The sequence below is a fragment of the Schistosoma mansoni genome, chromosome 4, assembly GCF_000237925.1.
Source record: "Schistosoma mansoni strain Puerto Rico chromosome 4, complete genome".
Lineage (NCBI taxonomy): Eukaryota > Metazoa > Platyhelminthes > Trematoda > Strigeidida > Schistosomatidae > Schistosoma > Schistosoma mansoni.
Genome location: NC_031498.1, coordinates 21,992,067 through 22,010,768, shown reverse-complemented (window position 1 = coordinate 22,010,768; position 18,702 = coordinate 21,992,067). Strand labels below are relative to the sequence as shown.

The 18,702-nt window shown below is 33.4% G+C and overlaps 1 protein-coding gene across 1 annotated transcript in view; it reads left to right on the top strand.

Annotated features, from left to right (window-relative positions):
• Positions 1-18,702, top strand: part of Smp_144960 (hypothetical protein) — a 46,132-nt gene that overhangs the window by 21,222 nt on the left and 6,208 nt on the right. The window contains 6 exon segments of the mRNA XM_018797207.1: positions 1,608-1,982; positions 6,646-6,722; positions 9,985-10,334; positions 15,613-15,894; positions 15,952-16,875; positions 17,023-17,424. Coding sequence (XP_018652272.1) covers positions 1,608-1,982; positions 6,646-6,722; positions 9,985-10,334; positions 15,613-15,894; positions 15,952-16,875; positions 17,023-17,424 — 2,410 coding nt within the window.

The following is an 18,702-nucleotide window of genomic DNA, read 5'->3' as shown; positions in this document are numbered from 1 at the left end:
TTTCTATTCATCTCTATCATTAGACCTGAATGAAAAAAGACACTTGCTTAATCTTCTTTCACTTACTTTTATTTTTCATTCACTTTTAAGTTAAGTAGTTAAAACTGTTGTCAATATCGACATTTTGTTTAATTTGATAAATAGATAGATTTTTTCATAAACTGTGTATGGTAATCAACATGAAATCTTATCTATCTACAATGATCTGATTCTATCAATGGAAATATATCGATGTGACTGGCGTTGATTTTTAATAATAGTTTGTAAAAGGTGTTTAATACAGTGTTTTGGTAAAATTTAGCAAGCTGTTCAAATTACTGAATAGGAGGCTCTGAACCTAGGTTTCATGTTATTTGGGACTCGTAAGCAATGTATATCTGTGATTGTCAGGGAACTAGTGTCCTGCACGTTGTTCGAACATTTTTAACAATCACATATGTTACGATTAAGCTTTTTATCCATGAATGATGCTTGATTTTACGTGATTATGAGTAGTTCCCTAGTTGGTACTAAATAACTACTAAAACTATTTTGATGTTTGGTGGTCGGGCATACTCGACAAAATACACGTCAATCTTGAAGTAACTAATGATTACTAAAGGACGTAAACCTTTATCACCCAATTTAAAAGTACGAAAATTTTCTACCTAACTGTTCAGACCTTGACTAAATTTGTCTATGCCTTAGATGTTTATAATTGGTTGACCACTGAGTAGTGACCAATATTATGTTTCTTTATCCTTGGTGCCAATCGAACTCTATCAATAAAGTTGCGACATATTTTTGGATAAATTTTTCTTCATGGTTTAACCCATGAACTGATGTTAGTTAGACCACCATTAAAAGCCTTGAAACATCGGACACCTGTTTTATTCTAGTATGGGGACTCCTAGGCAATGCTCATTCTGTTGCGAAGCTGTAACCAGTGGAGTTCTACCATGTCAGATGTGAGACAGTTATCCACTGCACGCAATATCTTGGATTAGTTGACGTTGAACATTAACACTGTTGGACCTCAGATCGGTGGTCTAGAGGTCAGCGTTCGTGCGCGATACTGAGAGTCCTGAGTTCGATTCCTCAATACGGGGTCTTGGGTATGCACTGCCGAGGAGTCCCTTACTAGGATGAAACAGCTGTCTTATGCCTCCTGGTTTTAGATGGTAGTATTGAGGTCATGATTGACTTCCCATTGGACTGTGTTTACATTAGTTGATCTCTGAGTAATAAGTAATCAGTATCATGTTTGTGTAGTTCTTAGTGCTGATCACTTGCGGTATGTGACCATCGCTCATAGTTAGCAAATATTTCATGAAGTATATGCAGTTGGACGTCCCTATTTTGAACCCGACGAAAAGCACCAGTCCCCTGAGGATTTCAAGTACTTCTCGCTGACTAGTGGTAACTAGCACAAAACCTAGATCTAAGGCTTCCTGTCAAGTACCTTCGATTTTTGTAATGTCTTTATGCTTACATTATATGATGTTAACCTAATCAGAATTGATGAACAAATAATGAAACTGGTGTATATTTTTGCTTGTTGATCGGTTTACTCTTTTTCCTCTTTCTTTACACTTTTTCGTTTTCCTTTTTTCTTTTTTCTTTTTTAGAAAGCTCCTGAAGATGTTATCACAGCTACTGTCTACCTGGAACAATTTATCATTCATACCGTAGGCTCTTCATTACTTCCTATACTATTGCGATTTCTATTAATGAAACTGCCTTCAACTATTATATTTGATGCCAATTCACAAATGAATCAAATGACTACAAGTACGTCAACAACACCCGAAGGAATTAGTCCTGCTGGTTCTTATCAGTCGTCCTCTGTTGAGGCTACGCTTAAAGATGATAATAATTCGTCTGTATTTTCACCTGAATCTAATGATGATCCATCATTATTCGATGAGAATCAATTTACCACTTCTAATAGTATAACTTATATGGATTTGATAATTGCTCGTATACATCAGTGTAATAGTTTAGTAAGTTATATATCTAGTTCTTTATTATTTTTCTGTCATAATATATTTTTTATTTTATTTTATTTAAGCACATAAATATTGGTACAAAGGGGCACCAGATATATATGCGCCTCACAAATCTCATTTGATTTGTGTGAGGGCTGTGATACTGTCCAGGTGCCCAGACTGAAGCAGGTGGTTTTCTCAGGGAGCCACACCCCGAGCCTTTGACCTGAAGGTCTAGTCCACAAGGCAGTGGAGCATCGTGAGGAGATGCAGTCCCATGGTAGCCGGTGACCAACACTAGGTTCATACGCCATTTGTTCCATTAGGATACTGGAGCCCATGTGCACCATTGGTTTGGAATCAGGGTTTTCCAACTCCCCTAGGCGAACTTTCCGTATCCACAAACCCGGTTAAAGCGCCGGACATTCGCTTTTTGTCCTCTCAATTTCGTAAACAACACCCACCATGTTTGTATGTATAAACTTATGCAGTTGCTCTATATTTTGTCTGACCTATTGATTCTTAAAATTATCTCACACTTTTTATTCATCGAATTCATTCTTTGTTGTTTTTGGGGAATCTCAAAATATCCATCCTCAAAGTGTGTCGTGGTCCTAAAAATGCCAGAAAACGTATTATCCAACAACCGTTGATTAGACCCTTCTCAGAAAAAACCTAGAAAATGAAAAGTCATGCATCATGTCCTTGATTAGGTATTTACCTATACCATTACTATATTCCGAATGTTCCTAGAAAGTTCTAGCAGTTCAAGTTCACATACAACTCTGTAAATACCTTCGATCCTCAGTACTTAAACTAACACCGGAGTAAAGCTCTTACTTACATTTCCCACCTCTTTATTGTTCCAGTTGACTTACGAAGGTGGTTCAGGATTACAGTTAGTTGCCAAGAAGTCAGTAACAAGCGTTTCAGTACTAGACATCAGTTTGCCAATTATGTTATCTATGCCTAATCTTTTCGACTACTACTGCTACTGATACTTTTGCTGCTAGTACTACTTAGGGATTTATTTTGATAACTTCATCTTCCACTACTAATGTGGTGTGCCAACTTGAACCAATGCATATATTTGCTGGATTTTATGTTGCTTATGAATAACTGACTGATTGCACATATGTTCGGTTTACTTCAAACAGTCTTTACTTTGCTCTTTTTTATGAAGAGTTAGTTCTGACTTAACTAAAAATTCATAACTTTCTCACTGAACTGTTCTGCGATTGGTCAATTTTTATTCCTACATTTCTTCATGTTTCCCTAACGTCATTGATATACTATTTAAAACAGACCAGTTATACTGCATTATTTGGGTTTCCTGCAGAAAGTGAAAGCTGTTATTTCTCTTATTTCACTCACTCTGGTGACTTTGCGATTCATAGAGCCGGATTCTACGTATTTTGATACACGTCTCTGTTCAATAAACGGTGATCTTAACTCATACCATGCCTTGATTTTATCTCCTTTAGTCTTTGTACAATCGATGTTGTGTATGCATGTATACATGTTCTCTATTTAAATAAAGCATCACATTGATGCCAATTCGATTGTTCTTAAAATTTTGATGTTACGCTGCATCACATACTGATGGAAGTCGGAATTGTAACCCATTTGATACTGAATCTATACACAAACAATAAGGCCTCCAATATATTTTCTGAAGGCTTCTGGATTCCATTGCTGGTGAGGACTATTAAGGGATTCAAGACTACAATAGATTTAATTTGCGATTTACCGTAGTTCCAAGTAGGTTTTCATTTAATCTCACTTCGTCGCAACATAAGCTATTTTCAGAGTAAACTGACCTTAAACTACTTCCTGAAGCTCTAGTGATGAGTGATGACTAATTGAGTTTAAAGTTTTCAAAAGTGAAATACTAGTCGCTAGTGGTATTCCGACGAAGTTCAGAATGTGCACAATTGAACATTAACCCAATAATAGTTCTAGTGGTTTAGCGCTTGTCCGAAGACCTGTTACTTACTTACTTACTTACGCCTGTTACTCCCAATGGAGCATAGGCCGCCGACCAGCTTTCTCCAACCCACTCTGTCCTGGGCCTTCTTTTCTAGTTCTTTCCAGTTCTTGTTCATTCTTCTCATGTCTGTCTCTATTTCTCGGCGTAATGTGTTCTTTGGTCTTCCTCTTCTCCTTCGACCTTCAGGATTCCATGTGAGGGCTTGTCTTGTGACACAATTGGGTGATTTCCTCAAAGTGTGCCCAATCCACTTCCAGCGCTTCTTCCTGATTTCTTCCTCCGCTGGAATCTGATTTGTTGTCTCCCACAGTAACTTGTTGCTGATAGTGTCTGGCCATCGGATCCGAAGTATCTTGCGTAGACAGCTGTTAATAAACACTTGTATCTTCTGGATAATGGCTTTCGTAGTTCTCCACGTCTCTGCCCCATACAGAAGAACTGTCTTGACATTTGTATTGAAAATTCTAACCTTGGTGTTGGTTGACAATTGTTTTGAGCTCCAGATGTTTTTCAGCTGTAGGTATGCTGCTCTTGCTTTGCCGATCCGCGCCCTCACATCTGCATCTGACCCACAGTGTCATTCGAAGACCTGTAGGTCAGGTAATAAGATCCATTCCTGACTGGGATATAGGGGTCAATTGTTAAGGAGCACTTAGCTGTTCAATGTTTCCTTGTTGGAAAGATACTTCATCCGAGACCAATACATGGTAAATACAACCTACAAATCATATTTTGCGATTGCGTCCTTCTATCAATAGGTTTTTTAAAACAAATGTTAGGTATTCCGTTAGACAGGAAGTGATTTATTAACTGTAAAAATAAGATTGCGGAGGTTGTTGAGTTTCATTGAATTCATGCCGTCTGTTCAGTTTTTCCAGGTTTTAAATTGTGGTCTAACATTGGTTGGTTCATGATTTTAATGGAATTCAACAATCTTCACAACCCCATACTTACTATTATTATATGCACACTAGTGACTAGCTTCGAGAGTAAATTCCTGGAGTTTTGTTGAGAAGCTGTGACCATCGGAGTCCAACCGTGTCGAGTGTGAGGCGATTACTCGCTAAGGGCAATGGAAGATGTTCGCGCCAAATCAGTGGTTAAGCGTTTACGCGCAAGACCGAAAGTCCTGGGTTCGATTCTTGTGTACGGAGTCGTGGGTACACACTACTGAAGAATCGTATACTGTGACGAAACGGATGTCCAGTGCTTCCAGGTTTAAAATGGTGGTCTAACATTGATCGGTTCATGATTTCAATGATTCAATTATGTCAATATTATTGCTATCACCAATGCAATTTTCGCATTTACTCTCGCTATGATTTGAGTTTTGGGTGTGACCAGATCATTGTATAATTGCATTGATTTCTTTTCTTCGTGGACAGGAGTATAATTTTTATGAGAATGTGTTTGTATTTGTTTGTATATGTGTGTATGTGTTTAATTATTTTTTATTGCTCATTATAATGATCGTTACTTTTTTAAGTGGGTTAATATAATTTTTAATCATAACATACGTTAGCTTGATTCTTATGGAATTACATACAGAGAGATAGAGTTATGCGTGTTATTCTGTGATTAATTGTTAAGCCAGTTTGGATCTATACATTTTTCCGTACATATTAATAATGCATTATTAAATAGACTATTTCTTTATTTGAATAAATACTGTGTACACTACTTATATAGTATTGACAGTTCGAACAGTTCAGTATGTATTATAATGCAACTGTGATCAATCTTCAGTTAAAATAGACGATATTCATAGTTTTCTGCCATTTGATTGTAATCAGTTTTATAGCTTTATTTAGTTTTAATGGAAAAACTGAACATATAAGTTCATTCTTACTCTATCGACAAACTAAACTCAGTTATTCAGTCAGTTATTATTAACCCGGAGCTTGATATAAATATACCTGCGTTGACTAAAATTGTCATACAGCGAAATGAAAAGATGAATGGGAGAGGATTCGAAAAATTGTTAATGGCAATGGTAATAGGACAAACTAAAAATTGAAGTATAATTTGTAAATAAAGGGAAATAAGGGAATACTAGAACTCAAGATCTAGAAAGAGTGAATACACCTGCACTAATACAACCTATTCTTTGTCATATCACTGTGCTAGACTGAAAAAGAAATGATTAGGGGCAGTCTTTTAAATACATTTGTTCTGAGTCACCTGTCGGAACGCTTATATTGTTGTCCCAGTTGACATTCACGATTAGATTATCGTAAACCTCCCAGGCTAAGGCTCTTTAGTGACAAGACTGTCCGTGTGGTTCAGAAGAGTTTATCAGTACTACTTTATACTTCTTATGCTCCGGTTTTAATTCGTTCCTATTGAATTGTATGTTTCTTTAGTTACATTCTCTTTTACTGCTCTAGATATTATTATTATCACTATCATTACTATTTTTACTCGTATGGTTTTATTACCCCATTACTCTTATGTTCTCATTGTGAAAAATTGGGCCAGTAGAAATTTATCCCTGATCCTACCTTGTTTTGTTAATTAATTATAGCATTAAATAAATAAATGAAATATAAGAAAAAAGGTGACGCTTATGTAAAAATGGGAATGATCATTCATGTTGGAGACCAGTAATCATTGAATAGTTGTTTTTATTCTAGTATAATGTTTTTCAACAGGTACATCGACTTGACTTGTATGCTTCATTTGTGTTAGATTGTTGAAGACAATCAATGGGAAACCTCAGTCGCGTTAGTTGGATTTTGTCAGCGTGGTGTGCCTACAATCTTGAAGTAGCTGTTCTTCTCTGTGGGATTTTAACAGCTATCACCCAGATTTACAGTCTTAAAATATTTTGTCCTGTAGAACTGAGATATTTATGGTTCAACCGTATTAAGGTTGTTAACCATCAGACTTGATAGCTAATTGGACCAGTTTTGTTTTTAAGAAGTGTACAAATGAGTTATATACATATTTTTTAAAAATATTTCAAATAAATTGCCTTTACCAGTTATTCAAATGATTTCATAGTAAAGAATAAACTCACTAAAACACATATTGATTATTAATAGTGATGATAATAATTGTATTGTTTCCTATCTAATTGACTTATCAATTGACTCATGATTTCAACTATGAAAATACTGAAATCTCCACAAAACCCCTTTTGATCTTATCGAATTGGTGTAGAGTATTTTTAGCTCAGGTAAATGTTTTTCTGACGATAATATTCGATTTTTTCGTGAGTTGTCTAATTTGTCTATGATGAATCTTTTATTATCGTACACGAGAATGACAATATCAATAAAGTGATTGTTGAATTTTTCAGTTTTACATCATAAATCAACTTTAGGCAAAAGAAAACGTAGACCATAAATCAACACTGAACAACATTATTTGAAGTTTTATCAGTAACATGTATTTATCCATAATCATTAATACACTTTAATGATGAGGTGAATAGTCTTGAAAGTACAGTTCGAAACTTTTCTTCTATGAAAACATACGGGAAATAGATTTCCCGTAAAATAACAATTATAAATTAAAAATTGATTTTTTTTACGTGTTTATTATTATTATGTATTTGAAATAGCTCGGTATTACAACCATGTCGTTGATGAACACCATTATCGATCTACATTGTGAAGACATCATGTTCGTCCTTGTATTAAAGTTAGTTTCTAACTTTATTTAATAAATTGTTTTAATTTTCACGAGTTTTTTTGTGGCAGAAAAATTGTATAGGGACAAGTCTTCAAATTAACCGCGACAAATTCCCAGTTAGTTTCTAGTCAGTCTGAAAATAGCTGTTGTAAACGGTTATTTTGTGTAGAAGAAAACGATAATATCCTAACAGATTTTTAACAGTCCCTATATTGTTACTAGTTAGGGTTAAGAATTGACAATCAAGATTCAGGGTCGAGATTTGAGGTTTTCATCACGAACTGACACCTAGATAGGATGTAAGAATTCTTTGCAGCCATAAAGATCAGTGAATTTCCATAAAAAATGTCAGAGGAGCTATCTGATCAGTCCATCCATATAGTGTAGTTCTATGAGGCTTATACTTGTTTCAGAATTAAGGGTTAGGATTTAGTAGTAGCGTTAATCCAATGATAATAATATAGTATACAAAGACAGAATTAGGCATTTTTACTCTGTGAATGCAAAAAATAATTTTTCGTCATCATTTTAAACATGTTAAACAATATGCAAAGGTATTTCTGCTGCTCGTTATACACGCTATTCGAATTTCGCACAAAAACTTAAAAGTTTTGTTCTCAAAAGTAACTAACTCGGTCCTATACTTTGCTCTTACAGCTTTTTTTCTTCCTCTCATTTCAAACACAATAACGGTTGTTTATTCTAATCAATTGAAATTGTACATAGGCGTGGCGTAATTCTATGCATTCTAAACATGCTTCAAATTTGATTTTTACTATATTGTTAAACGAGGAATTTATTGATTCCCTTTAAAAGTGGAATATTCAAAAATTTAAGGTTAAACAACAAACAACATTAAGGTGTTTACTTGTGTATGATGATACGAATTAACTTCATTAAAAAAAATGTGCACTCAGAATGCCCTTGAAATTGACCAATACGATTCGAGTGTTCTTTTTGGATTTTTCTAAAAAAACTTTATATATATATGATCATCAAAACTATCTGCTAGTATTATATTAGTGCACTCAGTTTTATAATTAAACATGAAGTTCTTTTTGTCATATGAATTACATTTTAAAATGATTACTTCGAGTTTACCTACAATGAATACTACTGACGCAAATATGAGTAGTTGTAGAACTAATCTTATCAAGAGAGAACGCTTGTTTAATACATTGTAATAATCTGTACACTTAATAAGATAGTTCAAATTGTTTTCACAATTATTTAGTCAAGAATTTATGTATCCGGTTCAATATAGCTTGGATGATATTGTTAAATTAGTCATAACGAATGTGTAGGATCTGGTACAATTTTGTTTTTTTTGGTTCAAGTTGTCGCAACAAGAAAAAAATCAACTATATATGGAGTATAGACGTTGAAATAATGATATCTCTGATAAAGAAAACTGTATTCAAAGAAATATACCATTGAAAGTGAGGATTTAAGTTGTCCCGTTAATATTCAAGACTGTAATTCGGTTAGTGCATGTTGTCCTATATACTTCGTGTTCATTTATTTAATCACATTAACATTGGTACAAGGAGGGATCAAAATATATATGCGCCACACTTCGTCATTCGATTTGCGTGAGGGCTGGAATACCGCACGGTTGCCTAAACAGAAGTTGGTTTTCTAAGATGGCCACTTCTCGAGGCTTTGACCTAGAGGTCTAACCTACAAGACAGTGGAGCAAAGTTAAGAGATTCAGTCCCATGGTAGCCAGTGACCAACAATAGGTCCATACACCATTTGTGTTTCCTCTGGAGCCTGGACCTATGTTCACCATTGGTTTGAAATCAGGATTTTTCAACTTCCCTAGGTGGATCCTCCATAACCACCAACCCAGGTACAGAGCCGGATATTCGCTTTTCGTTCTCTCATTTCTGTAAACAGCACCCCTTCCGCGAGAAGGAAGTGAGTAATACTTCCCTGGCAGTGGCTGCATACTCGAGGTCATGCGAGAGCATTTGGACATGGAGATCAGACTCTCCTCACCCTCGGCCGTACCAGGACATTTGGAGGCATATACATTATGTGTAGATTGACATCTTGTCACATGTTTAATAGAATGGATAGACTGTGATTGGCAGTGGAACCGAAGACACGCGTATCGTTATATTTGCGACTCATTACGTGGTTGTGTATGCGTTATTGTGTTGCTGTTTACATTTAGACTTAAACCTATCATATTTTCTCCATCCCAAATCCGAATGCTATCGAGTTTATTTGATCTTCTGAATTGGCCACAATACTGAAATTCGAACTTTTGTTAAACACAGAAATTCGGAGGCTGGTACTGGGGTATTTGATTAGTATCCACTATATGTTGTCATAAAATCATAACAATTATTTTTCTCAGTATTTATTTATTTATTTATTTTTAAGGCATTTAATTCCAGTTAGAGACCATTTATTCAATATTGGATGGACATGGCCAGATCCTAGTACTGTAACTGATGCATCAACAAAACTACTTAATTTATCCTCCTCATCATCGTCCATGAACTTTAATCTAGATTCAGCGAGATTTAAGGCTACAACAGATGAAAGTATAATTCATCATTCAGATAGTTATCATTATCATCAACATGAACAACATCGACAACCCAAACCAAATCATCGCAATAATACTGTAGCTCAATTAGATATTGATAATGTGGAAGAGTTTAACTACTCTTCAGATCAATCAATGTCTAAAGAGTTACACAATAAGCATGAAGAACTTGAAGTTTTAGGTAAGATGTTTATGTATATATTCTTGTTGCTCAGTTGTTTTAATTTATGGTGTGATGAAAGTACACCATGGACTGAAAAAAGTGGAGTTGGCGTTTTTCTAACTCATGTCTTTCTTTGAAGCAAATAATCTCCATTGACTGAAGTAATTGAGATATGCAACAAGTATGCTTCACTATCACCTACCTTGATTTTCAATGTTGGCTGTGGTAGATGTAAGTTAGGAGGAATCTTAAGGAGGTCAAACTAAAATATGGTGATCAGTACTTAAAACCACTGAGTGGCATGACTCAAAGTTGGTCTCAGTAGTCCAGAAGCATTTACTCTTTATATTTATCTAAATCTTGAGTTCCACTATTCCTTCACAAATACTTTTTCAAATCTATCTCCATACCATTACTACCACTATGGTCATTACAATTCCTTTATTATTTATTTTGCTAACTCCATCTCGTCGTAGGCTAACACAAACACACTTGAACCATACTGTCGGTCCTTATTGACTGACTTCAAAATAACACTATATATATATATATATATATATATATATATATATATATATATATATATATATGGAAGTTGAATGAAATGCTTTTATGAATGTGCCACACGATTGTGGACATTAAGTCAGACCTAATCAAAGATTTTAAAAAATGCGGAAATAGTTTTAACCAAATTACTTAGATACATCATATATGATTGAGATTAACATTTGCTTTTATAATAATTGGCAATAAAAATACTATTGTATCACTTAAATGTTTTTAACTATAATCCATTTGCTTCACTACGATGTTTTAATTAAAACTCACTTTTCCTTGTTAGATGTAATACTGACTCGAAATTTTCATTCATGAATTAATATCTAAATTTTAGACTTACCGACTCGAGAAAATATGGGCACTGTAAGTGTGGATCTCTTCAGATTGTAAAACTTACTCTATGCCAGCGCTGAATAGATTTCAGTTATACCACTATACTCAAAATGATCGTTCAGGCTTTTATTTTTCAGCTTACAGATCCGTTAGTTTCAAATGACTGTGATTATTAGCTACTTTAATGTCGAAACAAATGTAGCAGTTAACTTTTTAAACTTGATATAGGCGCTTCAAAACGTTATGGTAAGTCATTTTTAACAGCTGAAATCTGCCGAGTATATTCATGAGCAGGTTCCATTGACATGCTTTAAGGACAAGTCGTAAGCGTCACTTCAAGAAAACAGATCTTACAGAGACTTGGACTCACAGATTAATAAATATGTTACCTCTGCATTATTCTCTCCACGACTAACCCCATTTAGGACTAAAATAATCACTGTGATCGTCCATTCAAGATAAAGCAATATGATTCTATCTAAATTTGAATGTTAATTCAGATCCGAATCTTTTTGAAAGCATAAGCTTTTTCAATATGTTTTGTTTTTTTAATATTGATACATCATATTGATGACTACTAGTAAGTAGGAAATCGTATGTAAAGTATAGATACATAGTGACTTTTCTTATTCATTCACTCATACTTAACTCTAATTGTATACTTTATTGCAGTAATAAAATTAATTAATCATAAAGCAGAAAATGTTTTTGAAACTTACCGATTAAAAATAATATAAATGAGGCGTAACTGTTTTACTGACAATTGAAATGACAAAAAATGTATTCACTAATGAAACCTTTCACTGTTGTTTTAACTAATAGGAACCATAATAATAATATTATTATATGACTTTAAACAATAATACCTTTTACTCATGTCGGGTGTCAAACAAATATCATTAGTGGCAATGAGTTACAGTCGTGCAATTTCGCAAAATGACTGAAATTAGAAATGTAAACTATTAGATTCTAAGTCAGTGGTCTGAAGGTTAAGTGTTCATCTCTAAGCTCGAAAGTCCTTAGTTCGATAACTGATAAGTTGTTGGATGCGCACTGCTGGGGAGTCTCATACAAGGACGAAACAACTGTTTAATACTTTCTAGTTTTCAATGGTTAACAAATTGTGTTTAGTCCGTGATGTTAAAACTACAAAATACAATAATCATTATGCCATCTAACTATATAGAAAAGTGGATCAAAACAAGAAATTCAATACGTTAGTCTTTTAAAGTGTTGTAAGTACAGTTGTACAATAAGAAAAATCGTATGATATTAAATTATGACTGCAAACTACCAATTCTTCCTTTTAAATACGTATGTACAAATAGATTTTAGATTATAGCAAAGCTTAACGAATCAACATATCGTTTACTCTCATTCCATACTTTCATTTATTTCTAGCTACTGTTTCATTATTCTAAGTATGAATGTTATGTATTGGTTCTTTGAAAATTTGAATCAAATTCTGAATCATTTTATTCTGAAAATATGGTTCATACAAACTGAAACCTGATAGATTATATTACAAAAACTACATCTAAAAGTACTTTTCGATGATAATATCTGAGTTACGATTAAAACCAGAGAATAGTAGTTTGGAATTTATCAACTATCTATACTCATAAGCAAACAATTCTGAACCAAATTGAGAACTTTCAGCTTTCATAATATTATGTTGGGCTGTTTGATTTAGTCACCATATACACTTCTTATGGCTAACCAATCCACGGTGAGAAGATAGAAGTAAGAAGGTCTACTTGCCAGGTTGGATTATAATTTATATAAATATCATGGTTATTTACGCTTTTATCCTACCTTAACTAAGTAGGGACTTTTGGGATGAGACCTTTACTATAATATGGCCGAATTCGTTCAGTCGCATGCTTCCTACGTACTTTATTACTTATCTTTTGGGATTAAGGCGACACATGATATGTCTTAACATTCTCAACACCTTATACAATGAGCGCATTACTTTTAAGCTACTGAGTTAGGATTAAATGGTTCATTTTATCAATTTTAATTAATTCACGGTATAATTTGACGATTATTTAGTCTCCGTAGCGTTATGTCTTTTCTCCAACATTTCTGATTTACCACATAATCCAAACTTCTCACTAGAACTTCACAAGTCCATCCAGATGTGAACCACTAGTGAGAATACGATCACATTAGTTTGATTGATCTGATTGAGATTTGTTTTTGTCATGGATTGAAAACAACGATTTTCCATTATTCTTTTTTAATAATAGTACTTCAATTGATCTCGATGTTTGATAAAAAATAATTTCAACAGATTTGTCAACCAATGCACAAATTAGTGTAACAACAGTAACCAATAGTTTTTTTAATATAAATCCAGATTTGTTACGGTATTCTAGAATTCGTTTTACACTTGACAAATGCTATTTCTTTTGATTAGCAATTTTAATACGATGTTCACTAAATGGATCAGTAGCACTTTTTGTTTGTCATTAAAGTCTTTTGAATGAAATTCGACTTATTATTGAATGTAAGAACTCAATGTTTCCAATATTCAACTTTTAGTATATTTTGGCATCTAGTTAACAGTAGGAATCTAAGGCATTTATATAATCCAATTTTGAACTCGTTACCTGGATTAGCATTCATCCCAGTGTTCATGTGGACACTGTAATTCAAACCTACTGCCTTCCTCTTCCAACCTCAACTCATTACCCACTAAGCAACTGAGTAAACCGACCGTTGCTGCTACCTTGACATGATAGTCGTGATGAGTCGATCGGACTGTACTGGCTGGAACATTCATTCCTCAAGGTTCTACCATGCGAGCTAGATCGGTTGAAGAATGGTAATACTAAAAGCAGCAAACTCAAGGTCGGAAGGCGAAGCCGTACTGCTGATTGTACAGAGGTGTGACGGCAGTAAGGTATTTCCTTTAGACAACCAGCATACCATCGATGCTCCCTTATCACAAAGGAAGGGTAGGATTAGAAAACGTCGAACCTAAAAATGCACACTTTGCCTTATCTCATGGATTTCCGTCTCTGGTGGTAATGTCTCAACAAGCCCGGAGCTAACACAAAAGTTACTCACAAAAAGATTGTGTGTGACCGACCTCAAGCAGTTGTCCCTTGGGCACTGCAGTCATGCAATCGGAACTGAAAAAATGTTCCAATACTGAGCCGTTGATTGTTTTACATTCGCCTTTCCAAAGCCATGCAGGATAATGCCTGTAAAATACATTTTAAAAGTACTAGCTTTATGCGGCTACTACAACCTGCTCCACAAGTTCATGCAACCGATCGTGTCATTGATGAAGAGTTAAAGAGAACTCAGCGTGGAAAATCTCCTTTTCAGCAATATCCATTAATAAAGCTTTACAATTGTATTTGTATTAATTTAACACATTTACCAGTATCTTGAGAAAAGAATGGTATCACATTACAAAGACTGACGTTATTTAGCCTTTATTTTTCAACACATCCTACACTTTTTGTTCATTCTAAGGATAATTGAAGTGTATTAGGCTTCGGTATGGTGTCATTAGAACGTTGTAACTGTTCTTTCTAATAAGCGTTTTTTTATTAAGGTGCTTTTTCATAAGAAGGTGTTGCTAACTTCACTCCCAACCCTCTTTCATTATCCGAAAATGGGACTGGCACTAGCCCTGGATGGAGTTAGTATATGACACAAAAACTACTTAATACAGTTCATTTACAAACAGAGAGTAAAAAGTTTCTGTGTGTTACAGAATCACCGCTTGATAATCTCTGTCGTCAAAAATTGTTTAGAATTATTTAATATAGTAAGGAGATTATGTAGTGATCTAACGGCCGGTGAAAAATAATGTTATGATCAAGATAACTGTTTATAGATAAAAAGTACTTGCTCACTGAATCAATATAAAGCAAAAAGTAATTAAATCTTTTAATAATAACAAATTAGTAATTCTTAAAAAATTATTTGGAAAAGAACTTGAACAATGAGGTGTAAAAAAATAGAAAAAAACGGGTTAATATCCCGGTAGGATGGGAGATTGAACATGATACTTTTGTGCACATAAATTAGACTTGAATTGATGAACTCCTAGAAAGCCTATTTGGTATCATAGATTTTCAATTTGTATTCCTTTAGAATTAATTCATTTGATTGTATGGATGAACTTAAAAGAGGATTCTGATGATTCGATTTTTGAAGAAAAGAACTAAATATTATGTTATACATTAATATTTTCTTACCTAATTTCATTGGATTTCTGTTTTAACAGCCTCGAAAAATGAACCAATAGTTATGCAATTAAATAATCTTCCAGTTGGTAGTCAATTCTTAGCAAGTCATTTATTAATTCCTCATGCAGAATTAACAGCGAATTCATTAATTTTTAATAATAATTATCAAAATGATTTTCAACTGACCAATAAAGAAGATTGTAACAAGTATATTTCACTGTATAATAATAACACTACTGTTAATAACCATAACGATCTTACACAACAAACATCACTTCCAGAATTATCTTCTAGTCATTCTTCTCCTACACCACCATCTTCAATTTCTTCTATGTACAATAATGATTCAACAATTAATTCATCAAATTCCATGCTTGATTGGTTATCTTACACATCATGGGCTCATCAAACTATTAAAATACGTAAACATGCTTGTAAAACATGGCAGTTAATATTTGATGCAAATCAACCAACTAGTGAACAAATTAATTTATTAAATGAAAATTTAAAGAATTTACAAATGACTGAAAAAGAGGTTACAACACGTTATGAAAAAACAGGTAAATTCTCTGAATATGATTGTCGTATCGGTTTAGATCCGTATAAAATTTACACAGACTATAAATGTTTTATTAATAGAAATTGTTATACAAATCTTGATCTGGAAATAAATGCCAATGAATTGCAAGCGAAAGCATTGTGTAGCGCAGCAACAAAATTGAATATTGACACAGATTTAGATTTAGATGGATCAGAGAATTTAGATGATTGTCTTCCGGTTGTTGAAAGTGATCAATATACAGATAAATCACAACAGGAACAACAAACTTATCATGAGAAATTATTATCTAATCAACAAATTCATAAAAGCGTTTCTGTAAGAAATCCTATATGTATGTCCCATTCCATTGATCATAGTCTCTGTACATGTTTTAAAAAGCCTAAAGAATCCTTTGAAAATTCAACTGAGACATTTATTCATACGAAATTGTATGACAAATCTCTAATTAAATCATGGTATCGTCTTAATTTTCTGGATTCATTTGATATTAATGAACAGGTAAATGTACATAACACTCTTACCAATATTATGGATACCACTAATATTGAAGATAATAGTAAAATTAAACAAGAGGGAACGCATCCGCAATCATTAGTAGGTGGTCAATCAGAGTGCTCAGAACAAATGTTACACAATCATAATGAAGAATATGTAACAAATTTTATGGATTCTAACAGTAACCATAATTGTTATTATAGTGAAGACAAATCTTGTGAATTGAATAAATTTATTGAAGAACTAGAGAATTTTTCATCTGAAAATTTACTGACCAACTTTAATATACTTGATGGGAGACAAGAACAGTTAAAAATTGGTAAAAGGTATCTTAAAAATACCAATGACATTAGTCGATGTAATAGTTTATCCAGTTTACATAATCATATAAATGAATCATGTCAGTATTTTGATAAATTATTTGGTCGATTAAAAGCACCTAGTCTACAGAAATTACCCAACCAGTTAAATAATCATGAACCGGAATTGTTTGATATACCTTTAACTGAAACATATCCAATGTGTACACCTCAAAAAAATACATCAGTATCTCCAACGAAGGGATTTTCCGATTCACAGTTGGACAAGAGCTTTAATAAAATAACTCGAAGAGCGAAATCTTTAACTGGGGATACACTTCACAGTAATACTACTACTACTAGTAATAGTAATAATAATCACGAGCGTCATCATCATCATCATCAACACCGTGATAATTACTGTGAAATGGGTTTTAATCATGGTTCATTAAATAACCTTATACAAACTCGTTTAATGAATGATACAAACAGTCATGATAATTTTAATAGTCCATGTTCATTAGTTTTAATGTCATCAACGGATACCAAAGAAAAAGTTAAAGAAATGAATGAATATGATTTAATAAATTGTAAACAATGTCATTTATCTCCATCAAGAGTACAAATGAATTGTCTTTATAAAAAACCAAGTATTTCTACAATCTCATCAACAACATCTAGTGTTTATTTAGAAACAATACAACCAAATTTACCACAAAATCTTTGTAATAATAAATCATTAGAAGATAATGATATTGATTTGAATGGTAATAATGATAATAATAATACCGATACTAATACTACTGATTTCAATACTACTCATAAAATTTCTATGAATTCTTGCACAGATTATCCAAATTTAGGTAAGTCTCTTTTGAAATTATCATTAAGAATCTTACAACTTTTTTTAAAATAATTTATTTCTCTTGTTTTAACGAATTCGAAGAAAACATATTCTAACTTGACACTAATTTCTATTGTTGTAAAGGGTTTGTTATTTTCACTTTTCTTTTTCAGATATAAGCTATTATATAAAACTTAAAATTTATTTCATTTCTTGTGATGATAGATAGTAAGAGGTTTTTTAAAAGCATTCAAATAATCTATTACAAAAGAAAGTTAGGGGCGGCCAAACCAAAAACGTGGCATCAGAGCTTGAAGTCACTTACTTCTAGTCTGAGCCATGTTGGTAGATACAGACCACCTGGTTGGGGTCCGCGCGACTATCGTAACCAATGGTTGGAAACTCTAGGTGACATGGCTCAGAATCGATCACGATGACATAGGTCTATACACTCTTTATCTTCCCTTACACCTTGTGATTAAAATAGCTTCATATCTGTCTTCCTATACTATATCTTTATATACAGCCTTTCTTTTATATATTACCACCACTAAATTAACTACTTCTATGAATCCGGTGTTCATCTTGTTGTGCTAAAGAGGTATGGCAACTTGGACCGATGCATAAATGTGCCTGGTCCCACGTTGTAGCTGACTGACTGATTACAAATCTTCATTATTACGTACATTTTTGAGTAATGAAAATTTGTCTTTATTCAATAGATTTATAATCTTTTTTGTGACAAATTTACCAACTACATAGATTCTTGGCCGAAAAAGCATTAGGTGAAGTGTAGTTTGAACCTGAGACTTATCAGTTTAAAGTCGAATGTCTTAACTATATTTTATCTATGAGTTCCGAATTTCGCCGACTAATCAGCCATTTGAATTCATAAACTGAATTCACATATCTCGTTTTTAACATATATTCATATCGAATTGAATATTAACATCATCTAGTACAATTTTCTTCGGCTTTTGTGTTTCAAGAAAGTCCCTACTACCATGTTTGTTTAATATTATAAATGAATATTTATACGAAAATGTTATACCAATCAAGGCTATTTGAGTCAATAATCACAATG